This window comes from Tachysurus fulvidraco, chromosome 2 (genome assembly GCF_022655615.1).
Source record: "Tachysurus fulvidraco isolate hzauxx_2018 chromosome 2, HZAU_PFXX_2.0, whole genome shotgun sequence".
Classification (NCBI taxonomy): Eukaryota; Metazoa; Chordata; class Actinopteri; order Siluriformes; family Bagridae; genus Tachysurus; species Tachysurus fulvidraco.
In genome coordinates, this window is record NC_062519.1 from 3,749,576 (window position 1) to 3,772,928 (window position 23,353).

General features: G+C 39.9%; 2 protein-coding genes, 1 long non-coding RNA gene and 1 pseudogene across 3 annotated transcripts; 2 read left to right on the forward strand and 2 right to left on the reverse strand.

Moving 5' to 3' along the window:
* Window positions 1–1,438: 1,438 nt before the first annotated feature.
* Window positions 1,439–4,815, forward strand: LOC113647873 (annotated as a pseudogene).
* Window positions 4,816–5,801: 986 nt separating this feature from the next.
* Window positions 5,802–9,272, reverse strand: LOC113647850 (lipopolysaccharide-binding protein-like). The gene is made up of 8 exons (XM_027154820.2): window positions 9,143–9,272; window positions 7,493–7,598; window positions 7,295–7,406; window positions 6,774–6,902; window positions 6,524–6,679; window positions 6,331–6,394; window positions 6,191–6,251; window positions 5,802–6,063 (listed from the first exon to the last, which is right to left on the reverse strand). Exons 1-8 carry the CDS (start codon window positions 9,257–9,259, stop codon window positions 6,011–6,013), a joined length of 798 nt encoding a protein of 265 aa, XP_027010621.2. The 5' UTR covers window positions 9,260–9,272; the 3' UTR covers window positions 5,802–6,010.
* Window positions 9,273–9,375: 103 nt separating this feature from the next.
* On the forward strand, window positions 9,376–10,427 carry LOC113656422. Its single transcript, XR_003443905.2, has 2 exons — window positions 9,376–9,896; window positions 10,126–10,427. It is a non-coding gene; the product is annotated as an uncharacterized LOC113656422 (long non-coding RNA).
* A 2,233-nt stretch (window positions 10,428–12,660) lies between these two features.
* On the reverse strand, window positions 12,661–21,247 carry LOC113656418 (bactericidal permeability-increasing protein-like). The gene is made up of 16 exons (XM_027167685.2): window positions 20,998–21,247; window positions 19,512–19,632; window positions 18,196–18,310; window positions 17,486–17,617; window positions 17,256–17,411; window positions 15,478–15,541; window positions 15,344–15,404; window positions 15,168–15,259; window positions 14,908–15,084; window positions 14,180–14,239; window positions 13,506–13,673; window positions 13,346–13,413; window positions 13,218–13,260; window positions 13,080–13,143; window positions 12,913–12,989; window positions 12,661–12,821 (listed from the first exon to the last, which is right to left on the reverse strand). Exons 1-16 carry the CDS (start codon window positions 21,022–21,024, stop codon window positions 12,780–12,782), a joined length of 1,467 nt encoding a protein of 488 aa, XP_027023486.2. The 5' UTR covers window positions 21,025–21,247; the 3' UTR covers window positions 12,661–12,779.
* Between the last annotated feature and the right edge of the window lie 2,106 nt (window positions 21,248–23,353).

The following is a 23,353-nucleotide window of genomic DNA, read 5'->3' on the forward strand; positions in this document are numbered from 1 at the left end:
TACAAGATGTTTTTCACTTCCGGTTGTGCACAGATTTGTCCACAAGAAAAGGAACTGAAAACTCTGAAGAACTGAAGCACTAACATGGCACAATCAAGTGGCAGCAGGAACCCAAACAGATCGTATATCTATATAAGATTGTTTATATACCTTATTTTATATTAATTGTACTGTTATAGAACCTGTACAAGCCCTGCCTGAGTACTACATCAAGCATACGATAACATAATGTACACGTGTCAGGATCTTGCCCGATCTTTTTCCACGTGCTTTTGTTTAAGTTTGGTGTTCACGTGTCTGCCCCGCCCACGTCTATTCCTTCCTGTTTCAGGGTTGTTGCTCGCTCAACCCTTCTGTTCGGCTGGGTACGTCGCTCGGGCCTTCTGTTCGGCTGTAGATGTCGTCGGCCCTTCTGTACTGCTTGACACAGGTCTGGCCACGGTTTGTCCGGGCTTGTCGTTCACTCGGCCCTTCTGCTCAGCTGTGGACCTTGCTTGCTGCTTCTGTTCGGTTGGGGACGTCGCTCGGCCCTTCTTTTTGGCTGGGGACGTCGCTAAGCATTTCTGCTCAGCCGTGGATGACGCTCTGCACTTCTGCTCGGCTGGGGACATTGCTCGACCCTTCTGTTCGGCTGTGGACTTCGCTTGGCCCCTCTGGCTACGCCGTTGTTTGTCTCGCTCCCCTCATGTGCCTCATTCCCCTCACCTGCCTCACCGTGTCCCTCACTCCCCCACCTGCCACACCGTGTGCCTCGCTTCTTCCCACCTTGCTCATTGTGTGCCTTGCACTTCTGGATATAGAAAGGATAATGGTTCCCTCGGATAGTGTGACTGATTCGGGATTAGCACATCGGGAGCCGAGTCTCGAGGGGGGGTTCTGTCAGGATCTAGTCCGGACTATTTCCATGTGCTTTTTGTTTACATTCGGTGCCCAGCCTTTGTCTATGGCTTCCCGATTCTGCACACCTGTCCCTTATGTGTCTAACTGTCTTTATTATTTAGCCGTGCCATGTTGTCTTTGCTTTTGCTCTTGTGTTTTGTTTCTGTATTGTCTTCATGTTTGTGATTTTTGTGTTTTGGTTTTGGTTATGTTTAATAAATCTGTTTTTTTCCCCGCCTATCCTGCATTTGGGTCTGTTTTAACCTCGGTTCCCTGACAGAATGATTCTGCCACCTTAAGACTCAGCGGGATAGCGTCTGGCCTGGTACCGGATTATTGTGGGATCAATTTTTTTTGGATGATTCTTTCTGCCCTTTTGAATGCTGGACTCAGACCTTTTGTTTTATTTTCCATTTTTTTTTTGTTATTTTTCAGTGGACATCGCTCCGCATTTGTTCTGGTGGAGGACGCCGCTCTACTTCCTGTTTCCCGCGGAGGACGATGCCTCACTTCTTGCCTGCAGGGGATGTCAGCAGCCTGATTTTGCTTTTTGTTTTTTTTGTTTTTACGGTGCCCTGCAACATCGCCCCGTCATGGATGTGTAGTCCTGTTTCCTGTTTTGCGCAGAGAGAAAGCAGAGCAGACCATCTGGAACAGACTCAAACAACTTGGAGCCCTGAAAACAAAACGGCCTAAGACTGATGTCCGATTGAAAATAGGAGTATTGGGTTAGTATTTATTTCTCATCTATGTTTTTTTTCGGGTGTTTGTGGAAGATGCGTTTGGTATTTTCTTACTGATGTGTGTCTGTGTGTGCGTGTCTGTGTGTATCTTTCTGCGTGTGTCTGTGTGTATCTTTCTGCGTGTGTCTGTGTGTATCTTTGTGTGTGTGCGTGTGTGTCTGTGTGTGTGTGCTCATTGCACTCATTCAGGCTGCATGGCAGAGCGACTGAAAACTGAGCTGTTAGAACGAGAGAAGGTGGTGGACGTTATAGCAGGACCTGACGCCTACAGAGACCTGCCACGGCTCCTGTCTCTTGCTCATGGAGGACAGAGAGCCAGCAACGTCCTGCTTTCCCTGGAGGAGAGCTACGCTGATGTCATGCCAGTCCTTCATGCAGGACACAGCGCTTTTGTGTGAGTGGTGCACATTCCCATGCTTTAGTCTTGTGAAACCTGAATTTCACAGTACGAGTCACTGAAACATTTACAGATGGCTTTGGAGAAAATGCACTTTGTTAGGTTTCATCAGAGAATGATCAGGAACATTAACCTTAATTCACTCTCCATGTTCAGACCTCACAACACACATACAAAATTGTACCACTCACCAGTTTAACAATGGATTCTTTCCAGACCTGTGATTTTCAACTTTCTTAGTTTTACAAGAAGACATTACAAATGCTTTATTGAAAGCACCAGCTGTTAATTTCCTTTAAATAATTTCCTCCAAAATGTCTCCTCCATTGTTTTGTCCCTCAGGTCCATTATGCGTGGCTGTGACAACATGTGCAGCTACTGTATCGCACCCTTCACCCGTGGAAGAGAGAGGAGCAGACCCGTGTCCTCCATACTGGAAGAAGTGCGCAGCCTCTCAGATCAGGTGGCTTTTTTCATTGAATTGAAGTTATGTTATAAATCACATATTTTATAGAACCTGCACTACAAATTAGTTTGTATTATTGTTAACAGCTACAGGGACACGTCTGAGACGCAGATCAGCACCTCCGGTCTCAGTCGGGGTTTCAGCACGGTGTACCGTAAGAAGCAGGGAGGCCTACGTTTCGCTGATCTTCTGGATCGAGTCTCCATGGTTGATCCCGACATGAGGATACGATGAGGAAATCTAAATTACTGACACTATTTGTTCTCTTTTGATTTTGTAATATTTTATTAATATGAAATAATGCATGCTGTTTAATTTAAAAAATGAACTATTTTCTTTAAAATATTTTATGTAGGTATTACATTTGATCCAGGAGAGGAATAACATCTGTAAGCAGATCCACCTCCCAGCTCAGAGTGGCAGCAGTCGAGTTTTACAGTCCATGAGACGCGGGTAAGACAACGCTGATAATTCACAGAACCGTAAGAGTTGTCTTGGAATCCTTGAGTGTTAAATTAACCACCTCACTCTGTTTTTTAACAGCTACACCAGGGAGGCGTACCTCGAGTTGGTGGAAAACATTCGAAAGATAATACCAGAGGTCAGTCTGAGCAGCGACTTCATCGCCGGTTTCTGCGGTGAGACAGAGGAGGACCACCAGCAGACACTGTCTCTGCTCCGGGAGGTGGGCTACAATGTAGGCTTTCTGTTCGCATACAGCATGAGGAAGGTAAGCAGAATCATCACTGAACAAAACTGAGGGTTATTTGTAGCCAGTGGTGAAACCAGATCTCTTCGATTCCCTACAGACAACACACTCATACCACCGTCTACACGATAACGCCACTGTGGAGGTAAAGAAGAGGCGTCTGGAGGAGCTCATATCCGTGTTCAGAGAGGAAGCCTCTAAATTGAACACAGCTCTCATTGGGAGCACACAACTGGTCCTAGTGGAGGGAGTAAGTACTGCAGCTAATAGATGCTTCTCCAAGAATACTAGCTCTGTCTGAGAACCCAAAGCTCCTGAACTGGCAAAAAAAAAATATAGCCAGCTAACGTTGTAAAATCAATGGAAGACAGTTTTTTGCTGTATTATGACTTTTTTAGTCTGATTGTCTCTTGCTGTTTTGCACAATCCTATACATTATCTCAGGGACCTGCTGCTATGAAACTGTGTTCATTATAGTATTACTGCACACAATATTGTTGAACATACAGTATGTACACTGGTCACCGCCATTTCTGTTTATTGTCTTTTGTGTTTTGTCTTTTTTGTATTTTTTGTATTGTCTTGTAACTTTTTGTCTGCACTGTCTTTTGTCCTGCACTGACTTATCTGTCTTGTTTGTCTTGTTCTGCACTGTTCACACCAGGTTGCACAGTTGCACTTTATGTGTCTAGGACTACTTACTAAGTCCTTAGCTCTGTCTATGTTTTATGTAGCACCACAATCCTGGAGAAACGTTGTCTCATTTCACTGTGTACTCAGCTATACTATATATGGTTGAAATGACAATAAAAGCTTCTTGACCTGACTTGACTTGATTTTTATGTGTAGGAGAGTAAACGATCCCCTGAGGATCTCTGTGGTCGGAATGATGGCAATGTAAAAGTGATTTTTCCCAGCAAGGATTTGCCCTCTGACCCCACAGGCATTAATACTGCCCCGGTTAAAGCTGGAGACTATGTACTGGTGATGGTGAGTTTTAACCTTTGGGTCTTATGTGTACTTTTGCATTTTTCTGTCCACATCAGTAATGAACATGATGTTTATTAGCGCTGGTGAAACTTCATTGCTATGTAATTTACTGTATGGTGTTTTCCTTTTATAGATTACTTCAGCAAACTCCCAGAGTCTGCGAGGCCACGCCCTCAGCCACACCTCCCTGAACTTATGAGCAGCAGAATAACGAACAGGACACTGTATGTTAATGTTAATATTAGAGACCCACGTGGGGTCATTTGATTTAAAAATGGGGCTCGTGACAGAATTTCACAAATTTATCGTACAAATTATGATTAAATGTGTGCTTCTTTTGGAAGATCTAAATAAGAGTCATATTTAGTCAAGCTACACATAAATGAAGGCTTTGTACTGTTAGGATGCTGGATAGACTCATATAAATGGATGAAATATAGAACAGAAAGAGAGAAGCCACCAGTTTAGCATGAACTGATAAGATCGTGATTAGTATGCATAAAAGAATTCAAGTTTATTTGTATAGCGCTTTTTACAATAGACATTGTCTCAAAGCAGCTTTACAGAACATAAACATAGAGCAGAAGGAAGACATAATTAATGATAAAGGAAATAACGAATAATAAAAGAAATAAGAATTAACAGAATAAAAATTCTAGGTTATTATTAGATGTATATAGTTCACAATGTGTATGTATTTATTCCCCTATGAGCAAGTCTGAGGAGACTCAGGCAGCAGTGGCAAGGAAAAACTCCCTTAAATTGGTAAAGGAAGAAACCTTGAGAGGAACCGGACTCAAGGGGGAACCCATCCTCATATGGGTGACACTGGGGGTGTGTATTGGTGTAAGGATCATGGACTTCGGATCTCCTTAGTATCACAGAGTCTAACTGGAGATGTCTCAGGATTCTTAGAGTCGGCCTCGGCTCAGTGGACGTCCAAAGGCTTCGTCCCACAGAGGACGTTGGGAGCTGGTACAATGTCTGGATGCCTCGGGATAGGTACAAAGAGAGAAGCAGTGGAAAGGGATTAACATATCTGCTGTTCATAAAAATGTGCCGGTCTGATGTACTAGTGCATGATACTATAGGATGTATTATGTGTACGCCTGACTAAAGAGATGAGTTTTTAATCTACATTTAAACTGGGAAAGTGTGTCTGCGCCCCGAACACTATCAGGAAGACAATTCCAAAGTTTGGGAGCTAAATAAGAAAACGCTCTACCACCTTTAGTAGACTTAGATATTCTGGGAACTACCAGAAGTCCTGAGGTTTGTGATCTCAGAGAGCATGAAGGATTGTAACGTGTTAGAAGACTAGTTAGATACATGGGAACTAAACCATTAAGAGCCTTGTACGTAAGTAGCAGCAATTTGTAGTCAATTCTAAACTTAACAGGTAGCCAGTGTAGAGATGATAACATTAAGGTTATATGGTCATACTTTCTTGTCCTGGTGAGAACTCTGGCAGCTGCATTTTGGACTAACTGTAACCTATTTATTAAAGATGCAGGACAACCACCTAGTAATGCATTACAATAGTCCGGTCATGAACGCATGAACTAGCTTCTCAGCATCAGATACAGACAGGATGTTTCTCAGCTTGGCAATATTTCTAAGGTGGAAGAAGGCTGTTTTGGTAGTATGAGCGATATGATTTTTAAAAGACAAGTTGCTGTCTAATATAACACCGAGGTCTTTCACTGTCGAGCTACTAGTAACAGTACATCCCTCTAAATGGGAGATCTGTACTATGAAGTACTAAGAAGAGCTTATAATTTCAGGAAAAATATTAGTTTGGAAAAAGAATCCACAGTTAGAGGACATCAGGTAAATCCAATCCTCCAAACTGGACACCTGTCCCGATCAGCACATAATCCTGAAATTACATTAAATATTGTGGATTAAATCAAATTTAAAAGTCTATCTGTGTGTGTGTGTGTGTTGTGTGTGTGTGTGTGTGTGTGTGTGTGTGTGTGTGTGTGTGTGTTGAACATTGATCATACCATTTACAGTTTTCAGATGCGGATTGATGCTATTTATGGCTTCAGTCACCATAGTACAGATCTGAAACACCAAGGATTTATAATGAAATAAACAGCACCTGATATTCTTCCTTTTACTTTAATTGGGGTTTTGTAGGTACCTGTGGCTGTAGGGAATTAAGCAGAGCTGAATTGATGTAGCTGTCAAACAACTGATACAGCCAGCTGAATGGGCAAGGGAGAGGAATAATATTAGTTGATCCTTTGGTAGTGTTATGTACATTTTATTTTCTTATTTTTAATCCGAAGTGGTACACCAATAAACGTGACCTCATATTTCTAATGATGGATTACCTCGAACCTCCATGCAGATCGATTTTGACTTGGCCAAAAGAAGCAGAACAGGATTCAGCGTAAACTCTTGGATGCCCTTGACCATCGTTACTCACACCAAAGGTGGTGCTGATCCTGATGTCAAAGATGGACAAAGTGAACCAGCCGTCGTCGTCTCTAGACAAGTTACACAAGGCAATTTTCTTTAGGACTAACATGAACCAATGCACACAATACAGATAATCGTTATCAATAATCAGCTTTTGCTTACTTGAAAAGATTTTTGACTTCCCAGTTGCCTTTCAGGCCAATGTAGGCAATGCTGATGGACAGACTCAACCCAGTACCAGGTACCAACCTCACAGCCATAGAAACCAACGAAACATCTTCAATCTTCATGCTGTCAGGAACAGAAATGATGGAATCTAATCAGTCCACAAGCCAATAACATTTCATATCATATCATATCATATCTCCTTAAATCTGAAAATTTAGACTTGAACTCTATGTTCATTCTAATATAGTTCTATGTCTTGTATTTGCTAACAGTAACCATTCAGAACTATTGTGTAGACATTTTTTTTTTTAAATCAAATAGATTTAAACACAGATACATGAGTGTGACAGAATGCTCAGTGTATTTTCCTCAGAATGTAGGGGTTTTTGAGACCCCTGAAGACCCCTGAAGTTTTCCCTTAAAGAAAATAACAGAACAGGTGGACATTATATGATATCAGAGACTTAACCATCTAATCGTATATACAAGAAAAAGATGTTGATTTTCCACTTCACCTGCTCACTGTGTATGAGACGTCCGTAAATAAAACGTCTGCTCTGCCGCTCATGTTTGGGATTTGGATGGTTTTGAGCTTCTCCCGTAGGGGGTTGATGCTAATCTCAAGTTCTGCAGTTGAAACAAAAATAAATATGAACTTGATGGAAAGAATAGAAAACTAAAATGTTTAGATGCTTGTGGCATGCAATACTCACCATAATCAAGCCCCTTTGGTGTGACAGGGTTTGTTCCTGAAGCCTCTAGAGAGAGGAAGGTGAGCAGAGACAACACACACCACAGAGACACCATATCTACTCTGACCTGAAACACACACACCAGTTTTTTTTTCAGTTCAGGTCATCCACCAATTAATTTTATGCTCATTGCTTATCAATTAATGGGGTAATCTCTCTCTCTCTCTCTCTCTCTCTCTCTCTCTCTCTCTCTCTCTCTCTCTCACTTTTTCGCTCTCAGACAGTCAACAATCAAAGTAGTGATGAGTCTGCAGCTATAGAAGATACAGATCCGGCCACAGATGATGTGAAAATAAAACGCAGGAAGGAGTGGACAGACCAGGAAGGAAGAGCTAGTTGAAACAGAACAAGACATTATGAGGAAGAAACAAATAATTTTTGAAAATAATATTTGCTTACTAGGCCTTATTCAGTAATGTCGCTAGCTCCAATACAACATGGCATCAAGTTATGAAATATATGTGTACTGGACATGGGGTTAAAGGTTAGAGAGTTTGACTCCTAACCCCAAGGTTGTGGGTTCAAGTCTCGGGCCAGCAATACCACGACTGAGGTGCCCTTGAGCAAGGCACCGAAACCCCTCAACTGCTCCAAGGGTGCCGCAGCATAAATGGCTGCCCACTGCTCCGGGTGTGTGTTCACGGTGTGTGTGTTCACTGCTGTGTGTGTGCACTTTGGATGGGTTAAACACAAAGAAGAAATTCTGAGTATGGGTCACCGTACTTAGCCATATGTCACGTCACTGTCACTTTTTCAATGCTATATTCAAGCAGATAGTACACAAGAATAGCAGACTGAATATTGAGCTGTTAATATATCTTAATAAGCCCTTAAAGTATCTTAATAAACCATTAAAGTATCTTAATAAACCCTTAATATATATTTATAAACCCTTAATATATCTTAATAAACCATTAATCTTAATAAACCATTAATCTTAATAATCCCTTAATATATCTTAATAAACCTTTTAAAATATCTTAATAAACCCTTAATATCAAGTCAAGCCAAGTCAAGAAGCTTTTATTGTCATTTTAACCATATATAGCTGTTACAGTACACAGTGAAATGAGACAACGTTTCTCCAGGATCAGGGTGCTACATAAAACAAACACAGGGCTAAGGACTTATAAGTAGTCTTAGCCACATAAAGTGCAACTGTGCAACCTGGTGTAAACAGTGCAGGACAAGACAGACAAGACAGACAAGACACGTGCAAACAAAAAGTTACAAGACAATATAAAAAGTACAATGGCCATCTTGGATAGTATATCTTAATAAACCCTTAATATATCTTAATAACCCCTTAATGTAGCTTAATAAACCCTTAAAGTATCTTAATAAACTCTTAAAGTATCTTAATGAACCCTTAAAGTATCTTAATAAACTCTTAAAGTATCTTAATAAAACCTGCCTATGGATCACACCTTGTGGATGATTGACAACACTATTGATTGCACAAACAAAACATCTAATGAGAAATCTGTCAGCAGACACCATGTGAAAAAACAATACTGACGCCGTCGATACTAAACTCAGCAGAACAATGCAGACAGTACACAAGGACTAGAATCTAACAAATTTAGCAAAATCTTGTGCTAATAGACTTACCGTGTCCATTACAGCATGTGACTCACACAGTCTCCTCCTGCAGTAACACACACACACACACACAAACACACACACACGCACACACACACACACACACACACATAAGTCTCTATACATATACTCTATACACTTGTTGTGTCCTTTTTTATTTTTGTGTTTTCTGTTTTGGGAGGTGTCTGTGTTTCGGTGCAGGATGAACACCGATTGGTTCCTGAAGGTTGGAAATGTCCCCGATGCCTGTAAGGCCTCTTCCTGCTTTAGTTTTTTTGCTCACTTCCTGGGTTTGTACTACTGTGAAAACTACTCGTTTTCTGCTAGTTAGTGGTGTGTGTTAATGTTGGTTGACTTGTCTGTGGTATTTGTGTGTTTAGACATTCCTTTTAATGCTGACTACTGCCTGTTCTTTTGACTTTGATTCTGGATTGCCCCGTTTGGACTTATTAGCTATTACCTGTAAATATTTGTAGATAGTGTTATTGGGGAGGAGGGAGACCGATGCCATTTTTGTTTAAACCTTTTGTAAACGACCGGTTGTGTCACTTAAAATTTTTCTTGAGGATGTTACATGTTTCAGCATGTTTTCTTGAGCATGTTAGGTCATGCTGTAGGGGAAGTAACACAAAGGTAATTAGATCAGCAGAGAGAACAGAGCGAAGATGTTCCTGTACAGTCCATGTGCATATGTGTTTTCCAGTGAGCAGAGACTAAATTCTGCTTAATTTCATCTAAGTCCCCTTTGGTAAAGCGGAGCGAGGTATGTGATGTCGAAATATGTTACGTGTAATAGTTTATTGCAAAGTCCTACGAGCCTGTTAGCATGTACATGTTAATCATTGAGTTCCTTTTGTTAATTAATCGTTTCATATTGTCTTCATCCACTTTATCATTTATATTTTATATGTTTCTCTGCAAATGTGGACTTTATTTATCGTATTTTTTTTTGGATGAGTCGTATTTATTTGTTATGTTGCTTCTTTGTGTAGTTTCACGGTGGTTTAATGGCGATCTTCGGGAGCAAAATAAAGAAAGAAGCACCCGTCGGAAACTCTCTGTGTCCCTTTTATGGATACCAATGGGCAGCTACGCCTTTTATTGATTGTGTTTTTGTACAGGGAGTTAGGGAAGTAATTGTATTTTCTTTTTTTTTGTTTACAAAGTAGGGAATTTAAAGGGTAAAAGAATTAGTTGTTTCTGTTTATTTTGGCCTTGTCGGCTCCTGAAGACATACCTCCAGTTTTAATGTGAAATTTGTTATTCTCATTAAAAATATTGTTTATTCATTTAACTCTGTATCCTTGTACCCTTTCATGTTGCACCTTCACCCCTAGACAGGGCGTAACACACTATATATATACTGTATCAAGAAATGGAACTGAAAACTCATTGCCCTACCATGGCACAATCAAGTTGCAGCAAAAACACAAACAGATCGTATATCTATATCAGATCGTTTATCTACCTTCTTCTATATCGGGCATCACTAAATGGCGGACCGGAAGTGACGGGTCTGCCCGGACCCGTTAAAATTCTAATATTATCTTATTAAGCATCTCCTTATTATAATCTAATATTATAAGATTATATAAGCTCTTTGATATTAATAAAAAGATGAATCTTTCGTTCATGCGCAGTTAATCTAGTTATTACGACAGGAGCGTCATCAAAAGCCAAGCCAAAAACAGATTGTTTCTGTTCCATACTCCAGAGCAGAAGGTGGCAGTAATGCACCTAATTATGCTGGCAGGACAATTAAGATTCAAACTACTGTCAGGACAGTTACATGTCCATGTCTCTTACTAGGAACGGAAGATGGAAAGGGAGTAAGGAGAGGTGGAAAGGAGAGAGGAGAAAGGGAGCTGCTCAAAGCTCTGCACTTTTCTTTTATTCAGTAAATTCTGCCCTGTTCTATTTTACCTGAAATGTTCTTTTGCCTAAAGGTTCCTGTGTTAATGTAGTTACATTACTTGAAATATAGGCCCTAGGTTCAGGCTGCTCAAAGCTGTGTTTGCACTTTTTATTTATTTTATTCAGAAGGAATTCAGTGTCTGTTCTGTTACTTGACATGTAGTAAAGACAACTACAGGATTGTAAGTGCCAGACAAGTTCAGACTTTGAAAACTCTTGAAATTTAACAATAAATTATATAGAAATGTATGTGCGTTATTGATTTTATTAACATGAGGGTTTTAAGTGACAATATAAGATTTGGACCTTTGCTGGGAGGAAATTTTAGTAACTGGACTTGCCCGGACTTCCATGTGCCTTTTGTTTACGTTCGGTGTTCAGGCGCCCTTGTCTATTCCTTCCTGTTTCAGGGTTGCCTTGCTGTGTGCCTTGCTCCCCCACCTGACTCGCTGTGTGCCTGGCCCCCCACCTGACTCGCTGTGTGCCTCACTCCCTAACCTGCCTCGCTGTGTGCCTTGCTTTCCCTACCTGCCTCGCGCCCCCCCACCTGCCTCATTGTGTGCCTCGCTCCCCCCACCTGCCTTGCCGTGTGCCTTGCTTCCCCCACCTGCATTGCCGTGTGCCTCCCTCTCCCACCTGCCTCGTCTTGTGCCTCGCTCCCCCACCTGCCTCGCCATGTGCCTTGCTTTCCCCACCTGCCTCGCCGTGTGCCTCCCCCCCACCTGCCTCGCCATGAGCCTCACTCCCCCACCTTCCTCGCCGTGTGCCTCACTCCCGCTACCTGCCTCACCATGTGCCTTGCTTCCCCCTCCTGGAACACACCAGGATCATGGTTCCCTCGGATATTGAGACCGAAAAAGGACTTTTTCCATGTGCCTTTTGTTTACATTCGGTGTTCACATTAATATTTTACATTCTAATGAGCAGAGCATGAGATTGAAATTTTACGGTAAGTTTTCTAGCAAATTATTTTTCATTGTCTTTATACGTAATAACGTTATATTTCACCGTTATAACGTTATATTTCATTTTCTCACATTCTACTCTGTTATATTCTAATTTATATTCTTTTTCTGTTATTTTTAAATCTTTTTTTGTTCTTTCTTTCTATTCTGTTCTTTTTATTTAGTTCCATTCTATTCTGTTTGATCATATTCTAATCTTTTCTGTTATTGTTCTCTTCTGATCTTTACTTTTTCTGGTGTTCTGTTCTATACAATTCCACTCATAAAATTAAACATTAAGCATTAATCTAATTAATTAATTTAAGCATTAATCTAACATATCCAGTTCACTGTGGGACGACTGATAGAAAATGTCTGAATTTAACAGTGGTGTGCAATAGTATGTATGAAAGGGGACGTCATAAAGTGAGGCAAAAATATCTCGGTTGTCATCTGGTGGCTGTCTGCAGTATTAAACCAGTTACAACTCCACCTTTTATTTTCTGGAACTTTAATCTCTTCTGTCATCTCATCTGTCTGCAGATTACATCAGTGAACTCCCAGAGCCAACGGAAAATAGACTTGTGAGGAGATCTTGATGAGCAGGACGTTGTGTGATTATGTACTCAGGTCTTATCAGTTAGGGGTGTAAAAAAAAAAGACAAAAAAAAAAATCACGTTTATTTATTTATACATCAACTCCTACAAAGATTAGGGATTGTTATATAGAAAATAAGGAAATCCAAGTTTGCAAATGGAATCCACTGTTAGTAGACATCAGGTCAAGCTCATGCGTTGAACTGGACATCCGTCCCGATCAACACGTTATCCTGGAAAATTTTTCATTATAATTGAGATTTAGATATATCAATAATAAAAAAAGGCACCTATTGCATCACTGAGTATATTTTATTCTCATACCTTCAGGATTTGAAGCTGAGTGTTGAGCAGATTCATTTTTCCAATAGATGGTAAAGGATAGCCTTGCTTTAAGTAAGCTGTTAAAAGCATTTCAGAAATGTATTTAAAAAAAAAAGTTATTAAAACCTAAAAAAAAAAAATCACAGTGGATCAGATCATGTACTTACTGTTCACTTCGGGTATCACGACAACTTTTACGATCATCGTGAGAACACTGTCGAGTGATTTGACCTGTTGGACATGAAAATAATGGTTAAGATAAATCTGTGCTTTAGCATAAAATTGTTGTCTGTTTGTACTCGTACCGCAAACGTTCCCACGTAGCTTGTCACCAATGTCATGTCCATTCTATAGAAACATATGAACAAATATGTCCAAATTAAATACGTTCAGCCGGAATATTCTACGGTTTATTCCTTTACGTATAACTTACTCGTTGAGACTCAAATCTCCAGCCACTTTGAGGCCGCTGACGTAAATCTGAGCGCTCACGCTGGCATTCTGAACACACACACACGCATAAATCATGCACATCACGTGTCAACAAACATTTAACTCCTCCCACAAAGCCACCTGACTTCTGAGTTACTCACCAAGCCGATGATGAAGAGAGGAGACAGTGTGGCGTTGGGCTGAATAGCGTAGGCTGTAACTGTGCTGCTTGCCTGCACCGTCACGTTGTTGGGCTCAAATGAGATGTTTGGCTCCTTTGCGGCCTTCACCAGGAGCTTCATCATCAGTCCAGGGTACTGCTTAGCAATCTGGAGTCACAGTAAAGATGGACTTCTAGCAAACATGTCAGTGATAAATTGAGTGCTTGGAATTATATGATAATCGTCTGACTTTAAGATTTTAAGTAGAACTTTACAATTCCTAAGGTTGCCCAATTAAAGGGATACCATTTAGTGACACCTCAGACAAAAAAATCAGCATGTTAAAAATATTCCTCACCCAAATATACACTTGCTAAATGTAACTCATTAAAGGGATATTTCACCCAAATATGCAGCATCTCATTAAAGAAGTCCTTTCCACAAACATGCCCCCCCCCCCCAAAAAAAAGAAATTCCCATGTTATATCATGCACCTAATCATCCTAATGACGGTGAGTAAGATCATGCTAATGTACATTAGCTGACATCTTAAAGGTGGAATTTTATCTTAAACATTATTATTATTATTATTATTATTATTATTATTATTATTATTATTATTATTATTATTATTATTAATAATAATAAAAAAAAGAAAAGAAAAGTTTTCTTACTTGTGGAATGAAAGTCCCGAATGTCTTTGTGTTCAGTCGAAAAGGAAAACTGGATGGGATCTAAAAGGAGAAATGTTTTTTGTTAGTTGATCTATGATTTAGTGCACTACAAAGCTCAGATGACTTTTTCATTATATACATTTAAAAGAGATCTAATAACTTGAGAATTAATGGCACCCTTTAGGAAAAGAACAAAAATCCAAGCTCAAAGACACAGACAGAGTCTGTCCTACTGACTAGAGATCCATAACCAATCACAATCACAGAGCTCCTCTGTCTCCCCTGTCAATCATAGCAGCACCGGTCGATCACGAGCATCTGTGAGCTGATGTATGCGGAAGAGGGCAGATAGCACTTTCCTCTGACTGTGAATTTTCTGCCCTGTAATGTTGCATGAGTTCAAGATAATGCAAGCTACAGTAGAGAGGTTTGCTAGCTTTATGTGTTTTGGTGGAATCACACGTCAATCTTCACAATCCCTGACAAGAAGCTGTCACGCGATGAGAAGAGGTGAAATAAAATTAGAAGAAAAATTCAGATGATAGATTAATAAATTAAAAATTATCGATAGATTTTGTGTTGGCTTTGTGTTTCTTTAAGCTCCTGCTAGAGAAGCAGGTTGGTTTCAGGTGCCGGTTCCTAACGGGTGCCAATATTTTTTGAATTACAATATTAACAATATCAGATTAAGTTTTCATAAGAAACTGTCATCAATGGTTATAACTCACCATGTCGTCTGTTATGTAGAGTTCCAGCACTCCGGCGTTGTTGTACACGAAGCCGGCTGAGTTCAGGGTGAAAGGTGATAGTGCGATGTACAGCATGTTGTTGTCCTGGGCAGGCAGAGAGAAGGGTGTCGGAGAAAACGGAGGCTCCTGGTGTTGCCCGATGTTGTAGAACTCCCCCTGCAGAGAAAGAAAGACAGATGTGAAAAGATAAATATTACACTGACATCAACTTATTTCGGGACAATTCAGCTTCAGCTCACCTTTAAGCTGAGATCGATGCTGGAATTAGAAATGAGCGGAGACTCCACCATGGAATACTCGATTTCAGCGTACTTGTCAACGTGAGCCAGAACTAAAATACATGTCAAATCAGTCTTCAGGGATAGCGGTTATGATCCTGACATGTTTGAGTATATCGTATTCATATCCATCGTACCGTTAAGAGTTTTCAGATGAGGATTCATCTCGTCTATGGCTTCAGCCACCAGAGAACAGATCTGAAACAACAAGCCTTTATGTTTAGAATAAAATAAAAATCACTTCTTTTTAATGTACCTGGTGTGTTGTTACCTGTTTCTGTAGTGCACTGCGCAGAGCCTTATCGACGAAGCTCTTAAACAGGTTATACAGCCAGCTGAGTGGGTAGGGAAACAAAAAGATATATTACTACTGTAAATATCTGTTTGTCTGGGCAGGATAATAAGAAGCATATTTCAATGTCCGAGTTGAAGCAATCCGTTTTTTTCTCATACATCTAAGAAGAAGTGAAAGACAGCATTCAACCCGTTACTGGAAATTGTGATATATCCACATTTCAGTGTTAAGAATTCCGTTCAGATGACAATAACAGACGAGACGGTGAGTTACAACCACAGATGACAGTTTCTAATGAAAACTAATGATATCTTTAATACTGTGATTCTAAAAACACTGACACGGAAAACTGGCACCTAAAACCTGCTTCTCTAGCAGGAGCTTAAAGACCCCAAAGAAACACCAAGCCAACTCTAGATTCTTCTTCTAATTTTCTTTCACCTCTCCTGATTGCGTGACAGCTTCTAGTGAAGATACTGTACACATAAAGCTGGGAAACTTCTCTAGCTTGCATTATCTTGAACTCATGCAGCATTACAGGGCAGAAAATGCACAGTCAGAGGAAAGTGCTATCTGCCCTCTTCCGCATACATCAGCTCACCGATGCTCGTGATTGACCGGTGCTGCTATGATTGACAGGGGAGACAGAGGAGCTCTGTGATTGGTTATGGATCTCTAGTCAGTAGGACGAACACATTTCTGAGAATATTTATCCAGACAAACTCTTTGCAGTCTTCATCTGTTTAGTTTTGCTGAATCTCTGCTGACTTTATCCTTATATCCCTGTTTCTTCTGCTGTTGTAGCTCATTCGCCTGAAGGTGAGATGCTTTTCTGCTCACCGTGGTTGTAAAGAGTGATTATTTGAGTTACTATAGATTTCCTGTTAGCTCAGAGCAGTCTCGTTCTCCTCGTATCTGTCTTATTGACTCGAGCTGACCCACACGTTCACCTTTGTCCTCTCTCTTGACAGCAAGGCATTTTGCACATAGAACTGCCATTCATCGGGATGCATCAGACGACGCTAGAAAGTAAACAGCAACTGACTCATCATGTTCAGATCATTTGTGTTGATTTGGTTTTATATACCTTATGACATGCTATTAATTTACTTTCCTAATCACGGAGCATGTAGCTCAATGCTGAAGCTGAATCACTTTCCCTCTCTGCACACACTTTGGTATGACTCCAAAGCAGCATCAGGCACAAGTAGAAGACGTAGCTAGTGTCTTAGTGCTTCAGTGTTTCAGATGATCCTACTGTATAGTTTTACACTGGACTTTCCATTGAATTATTGTGAATTGGGGGGGCACGGTGGCTTAGTGGTTAGCACGTTCGCCTCACACCTCCAGGGTTGGGGGTTCGATTCCCGCCTCCGCCTTGTGTGTGTGGAGTTTGCATGTTCTCCCCGTGCCTCGGGGGTTTCCTCCGGGTACTCCGGTTTCCTCCCCCGGTCCAAAGACATGCATGGTAGGTTGATTGGCATCTCTGTAAAATTGTCCGTAGTGTGTGAGTATGTGAGTGAATGAGAGTGTGTGTGTGCCCTGCGATGTGTTGGCGCTCAGTCCAGGGTGTATCCTGCCTCGATGCCCGAAGACACCTGCGCACAGGCTCCCCGTGACCCGAGAAGTTCGGATAAGCGGTAGAAAATGAATATTGTGAATTGCTATCTGATTTTATAGTGATACAACTTTGAACTCTTATTTATAGAGATAATTTCCACCTAGCTTGGTGTGTAGCAGATGTGTCTGCTCACCTGGCACCTCCATGAAACTTGATACTGACGTCACCAACAGAGGCTGCACAGTTAGCACTGCTGACACTCGGACGCCCCGTGTCATCTTCTTTGACACCGATGGTGACGCCGATGCTGAGTCTGCTGACGGACAGGTCGAACGAGCCGCTGTCCTTTCTATACAACGTACACCACGTTCAGTACAAATGTCTTACAAAACACATAAAACAGACTATGTTGCACTTGCGTACATGATTTTGAGGTACTTGACTCTCCAATTGCCGTGCAGGTTAATGTAGGCGTCGCCAATGAACAGACTCACCGCGGTGCCAGGGACCAACCCCACTGAAGACTTGGGTAAGCCGAGGCTCAGGATCTGTATACTGTCAGGACCAGAAATAATACATATAACAAGGATTATCAGGATCAATCTGCACATATTGTGTCATATCTTTAATCTCTCTTCCATGCTTTTTTTTTCAGAACGATTGTTCTCAGTACATTGGTTTCATAAATATTGGCACCCCAAGAAATATCCCCCTATAGAGGTATAAGTTCCATATGGTGTGTAAAAATCTAATATATAAAAATATTACATATTATCCATCCAAACTATGTATTTTGTTTTGTTTTTTGTTTCATTTTTCACAAATTTGTGAACATTCAAATTTATTTATAAATTCTCTACATTATATTTTGTTAGATAGCTGACAATGTATCAACAAAATGCTGCAAATATGCATTTATAAAAAAAACTAATCTGTCCTTATGAAGGTCTGAAATGAAAAAAGGTTTAAATGAAATCTAACAGGTTAAAAGAAATGGATCGCAATTTTGTAAACGTCCGTCTCGTTATTTAAAAAGTGTTCCATTTTAGTTTATTCTGATATGAGTAAAGATTTTTTCAAAACCGAAGTCCATTTCAAGGTCGAATAGAGACAGAGCAGGTTTGTCGTCTCACCCTGTCAGACTGTATGAGACTTTTCCAATGGGAGGCACTTTCTCTGAGCCGCTCATATCTGGGATTTTAATGGTTTTGAGCTTCTCCTGTAGGGTGATGAGGCCAATCTGACGGCCTGTTTGGGAAAGAAAAAAACAGAAATATAAACTTTAATATAGAATATATTATGGAGTTCCTCTGAATATCAGGTCTGTTTATTGTTTATAATGCAGCTGTATTAAAGACAGTAAAGGATTTCAGAATTGCAGTAGACTATGATTTCTCAGATTTGGATTTCATCCTCATACAGATTATATACCAGTGTTGTATAAAGTACTAGAAAGCAATACTTGAGTAAAAGTACAAGTATCGTACTAGAAAAAGACTTTGGTAGAAGTGAAAGTCACCTTTTAGAATATTACTCAAGTAAAAGTCTTAAAGTATCTGATATTTACTGTACTTAAGTATCAAAAGTCATTTTCTGATATTTAATGTACTTAAGTATTTGAAGTAAAAGTAAAAAGTAAAATTTCAGTGACTTTCGGTCGGCATAAGAGCAGGGGTGGGTCTAGGGTTTCATCTTTAGGGGGTTTTATCCCTCAGTGAGAATTTAAAACAAGAAGAGTTTTATATTATATATTATATGACTACATAGTAAGCCAAAAGTTATGGTATTATTAAATGGCAAAAGTGGAGACCAAAATTTTATGCATGATGTAATGATCCCAGTCTTGAAACAGATCAGTTCATGTATGTGTGTATTCTCTACAAACAGTGTGTCCAATGAATGCAGTCATTAATAAACTAACATTCACAAAGACTAAATCAATTAATGTTATTTTTATTTAGTATTGTATGGATTGTTTGCATTATTTATTTTGTTTGTGCTACAACTCTGGTAATAAGAATAGTGACATTTCACTGATTTTGGTTGCTGGTTGTCTTTGCGTCTTTCCGCCGATTAACGTTATAGATAAATGCCTCCAGCTCTGAATGCGCGTGCACGCTGCGCGTACCTGTGCTTCTCCGTGGAGCGTGCGTACTTGCGTCGCACACATTTCTTCTGATTTTATTTTGTAGTAACGAGTAACAAAGATGCTTAGAGGAAATATAACGGAGTAAAAGTATACATTTTATCCAGGAAATGTAGTGGAGTAAAAGTGAAAGTTGACATACATTTAAATAGCGAAGTAAAGTACAGATACGTGACATTTCTACTTAAGTACAGTAACGAAGTATTTTTACTCCGTTACAACACTGTTATATACAAATAAACTATTACTGAATTTGTGTTTGCTATATGAACTATTCAGTCTTCTGTACAGTGCAGCACTCACCATACTCGAGGCCCTGCTGAGTGAGTCTCACTTTAACTCCGGGGTTAGTTCCCGAAGCCTCCAGAGAGAGAAAAATGAGCAGAGCCAACACACACCACAGAGACACCATGTTCGCACTGACCTAACATACACACACACACACACACACACACACACACACACACACACACACACACACACACACAATTGGGAACTGGGCCAGATCAACAGCATGTGTGTGTAATCTGTTCCTCTGTAAACCCTTTAAGTTATTTTAGTCAGACACTTCCGCAAGTGTTCCTGTTGTCTCTTGCTATGTCAAGGCCTTTAATCACAGTAGATAATACACACACACACACACACACACACACACACACACACACACACACACACACACACACACACACACACACACACACACACACACACACACACACACACACACACACACACACACACACACACACACACACACACACACAATCCTGAGGCCTGTGCTGATAAAACAGACACCAACTGAATTTGTCCGACTGAATCCAGAGCCGTATTCAGTGTCCATTATAATAACATATATAATTTGATATCAATAATTGTTGTCTGGTTTGCTGATTGACAGTTAAAATAATGTGCTGTATAAATGCCAGAAGTCACATACTGTCACATGTGATTTCATTTAAAGTTAAAAAAAAAGACTGTGTTAAAATTCCTTCGACGTTCATCACAGATTTAGCAAAACCTTTATTTGTGCTTTTTCACTTTCCTTATATTTAAACATGTGGCTAACAGGAAATTCATGAACTTCCTCATACCCCAGGAAGAAACTTGACAGAATGATTCGATGAATCTGCTCAACAACCTTTCAGTTACAAAGCACACATCACAAGTGAACCGAGTGCTCCAGTGTACTTGAGTACATTATTGTACATGTTGTGGATGTTGTGCATTGTTGTGGGAATAAAAGGAAGTTTTATGGAGCTGCTCGATTTACTGTGATGCTGTAAAAGGGCTGTGTGTCTGGAGAGAGACCACATGACTGCCAATAACCCCTGAATCGAATCAACCCTGGATTTAATTAAGCAATTCCACGAACGAGGAATCGGCAATGTAGTTTAATCTCTCTTCCATATATATATATATGTAGTGTGGGAGCACATATATTTATATACACTCCCTTTATGTACATTACTGATCGTTCATATTCTATATTCATATTTTATATATTTTATTCATTCTATATTTATATTTTATACTCATTCTGCCTATATTGTATCTCACCGTCTGCATTGTTTTCTTGTATAGTATAGTGTTATTTATGTCTGTACTTTTGAGAGTCACAAACTGCTGGAACCAAATTCCTTGTGTGTGTCAACACGCTTTGCCAATAAATCTGATTCTGATTCTGATATTTATATATATATTTATATAATAATTATATATATATAATGATATAATAATTGTATATATATATGATATGCTAAAATATAGATTTATATACATGCTGATTTACCTTGAAAGGTTGCAGGAATGCCTTCATTCTCTGTCTGTCAGGAAAGCAGCAGCTCCTGAGCTGGAGTGAAAGAGGGAAGTGAAACCTGTAGCAGATCTTTCACCAGTAAGAGAGCAAGTCCAAAGTCATTTACAGCCCTCGTGTTCTAACAAGTAACCGATTGCAGATTGTATAGAACGTTTTTATTTTTTTTTATCCCACTTTAACACTTGGGTAATGTTTAAATCATGTCTAATAGTGGGTGTGGCAACAATGGAAAAGCTTTCAGTTCCCATGACTGGACATGTGACTTACAAGCGATATAATTCTTTAGTCATGACAGCTTTAAACCTGATCTCCAAACTGTTCCACTTCCTCTATGAAAAGGAACCAAATGATTGCATCACCACTGAATTTTATGAACACAAACTTTAATTCAAATAATCCATGTCAGCGCCAGTGGTTTAAAAGAGGGTGGGGCGCATGCGCACTTCGTGGAATCGATTCATCTTCCCTTGGATAGTAATGCCTGTGAACGTGATGACGTATTTTTGACAATTGTTTCGCAGACCGTTTTCGTGTGTGAAGAAGAGGTGTTGTGAAAACAAGCGTTGTGCGTGTTTCACTGTAGTCATGTTGTGATAACACCACCACCATGTTTCACTGTAGTCATGTTGTAATAACACCACCACCATGCTTCACTGTAGTAATTGTGTTTTCCACTGAAGTCAAGGTAAAAACCTCGACCGAGAGGAAGACGTCATTGTGTGTTTCACTGTAGTCATGTTGTGATACTACTACCACCACCACCACCACCACCATGTTCCACTGTAGTCATGTTGTGTTTCAGTGTAGTCATGTTGATAAAAAAAAGCACCATGTTTCACTGTAGTCATGTTGTGTTTCACTGTAGTCATGTTGACACAAAAAGCACCATGTTTCACTCTAGTCATGTTGTGTTTCACTGTAGTCATGATGATAAAAAAGCACCATGTTTCACTCTAGTCATGTTGTGTTTCACTCTAGTCATGTTGTGTTTCACTGTAGTCATGTTGTGTTTCACTGTAGTCATGTTGTGTTTCACTATAGTCATGTTGTGTTTCACTGTAGTCATGTTGATACAAAAAGCACCATGTTTCACTGTAGTCATGTTGTGTTTCACTGTAGTCATGTTGTGTTTCACTGTAGTCATGTTGATACAAAAAGCACCATGTTTCACTGTAGTCATGTTGTGTTTCACTGTAGTCATGTTGTGTTTCACTGTAGTCATGTTGATACAAAAAGCACCATGTTTCACTGTAGTCATGTTGTGTTTCACTGTAGTCATGTTGATACAAAAAGCACCATGTTTCACTGTAGTCATGTTGTGAACACTCAAGACTGTAGTGAGTACCCTCAGGACTGTAGTGTTTAATCAGTAATTCTGTTTTTCCCTAGTCTACTAGGGTTGATGTGTTCATAGAAACGTTTGTAAAACAACACAAATGTTTTTTTTTTCCACACAAATATTTGGAATAAAATAAACAAATAGAGTTAAAACGTACAGTAACCTGATCTTATGAAAGTAATTAAACAATCTGACAATCAAACCTAAAATGATTTCAATCGAAAATAATTCGTAATGAATAGTACAAAGACCACATCAGATTTATAGGCATGGGATTTTTATTTATTTCTTTTTTTGATTCGGAAGAAGACACGAGTCTGTACGGAATCCTGATTATTATTTATCATTTCACTTTGATCTATCCTGCAAGCTGTAGCAGCAGCTGTCGTATCTCACCATCCACATCACCATCCCCAGATGACGTTAGATGTAAGTGGGTCCTCACCACCAGGTGGCAGTAGAGACATTTCGCCCAATCTGGCATCACACGGCTTGTTAAAAAGCCATTACCGGTCACTGAAATTGACTTGTGTAGTGCTCCAGGTGCCACTAAACAACAGCAGAATATTAAACGGTTAGATAGGCTATATCACTTTATATTCTACATCATTACTAACTGCGTGCTACATAATCGATGCCCTCGGCGGTTCTCGTCTATTGATTGCTTTTTTTTTTTTTCATTCTTAAAGTGCAGCATTATAAAGCTGAGCAGAAATGCAATGTCATGTCATGTCAGTGTTGATGGATGACATAGTGCTATTACAGTACAGGAGTCACCTTGTGCACGGGGTTGTGGGACCGGGTGACGATGACGTGTCGTTTATCATGTTTATCAATTAACATCATATACTGTTTTATAAGATATGGTGTCAGCTCTGCAGAGTCAACACCGATAAACATGTGAAGCTTTATATTTCGACAACCATATTTGATGCATCACATTAAGAAGTCTTTTGTTGCACTTATACCACTAACGATCACAATCTGATT

What these genes read in the sequence shown, in the direction of transcription:
- LOC113647850 (XM_027154820.2), bottom strand. Translation starts at nt 9,259, where the DNA reads ATGTATAGAGACTTATGTGTGTGTGTGTGTGTGTGTGTGCGTGTGTGT. An exon ending in GATCTGCATGGAGGTTCGAG is followed by an intron (nt 6,395 to 6,523) that starts GTAATCCATCAT and finishes TTGCCCATTCAG; the next exon opens with CTGGCTGTATCAGTTGTTTG. An exon ending in TTAATTCCCTACAGCCACAG is followed by an intron (nt 6,252 to 6,330) that starts GTACCTACAAAA and finishes TTGGTGTTTCAG; the next exon opens with ATCTGTACTATGGTGACTGA.
- LOC113656418 (XM_027167685.2), bottom strand. Translation starts at nt 21,024, where the DNA reads ATGAAGGCATTCCTGCAACCTTTCAAG. An exon ending in TCATCTGAAAACTCTTAACG is followed by an intron (nt 15,260 to 15,343) that starts GTACGATGGATA and finishes CATGTATTTTAG; the next exon opens with TTCTGGCTCACGTTGACAAG. An exon ending in GCATCGATCTCAGCTTAAAG is followed by an intron (nt 15,085 to 15,167) that starts GTGAGCTGAAGC and finishes CTTTCTCTGCAG; the next exon opens with GGGGAGTTCTACAACATCGG.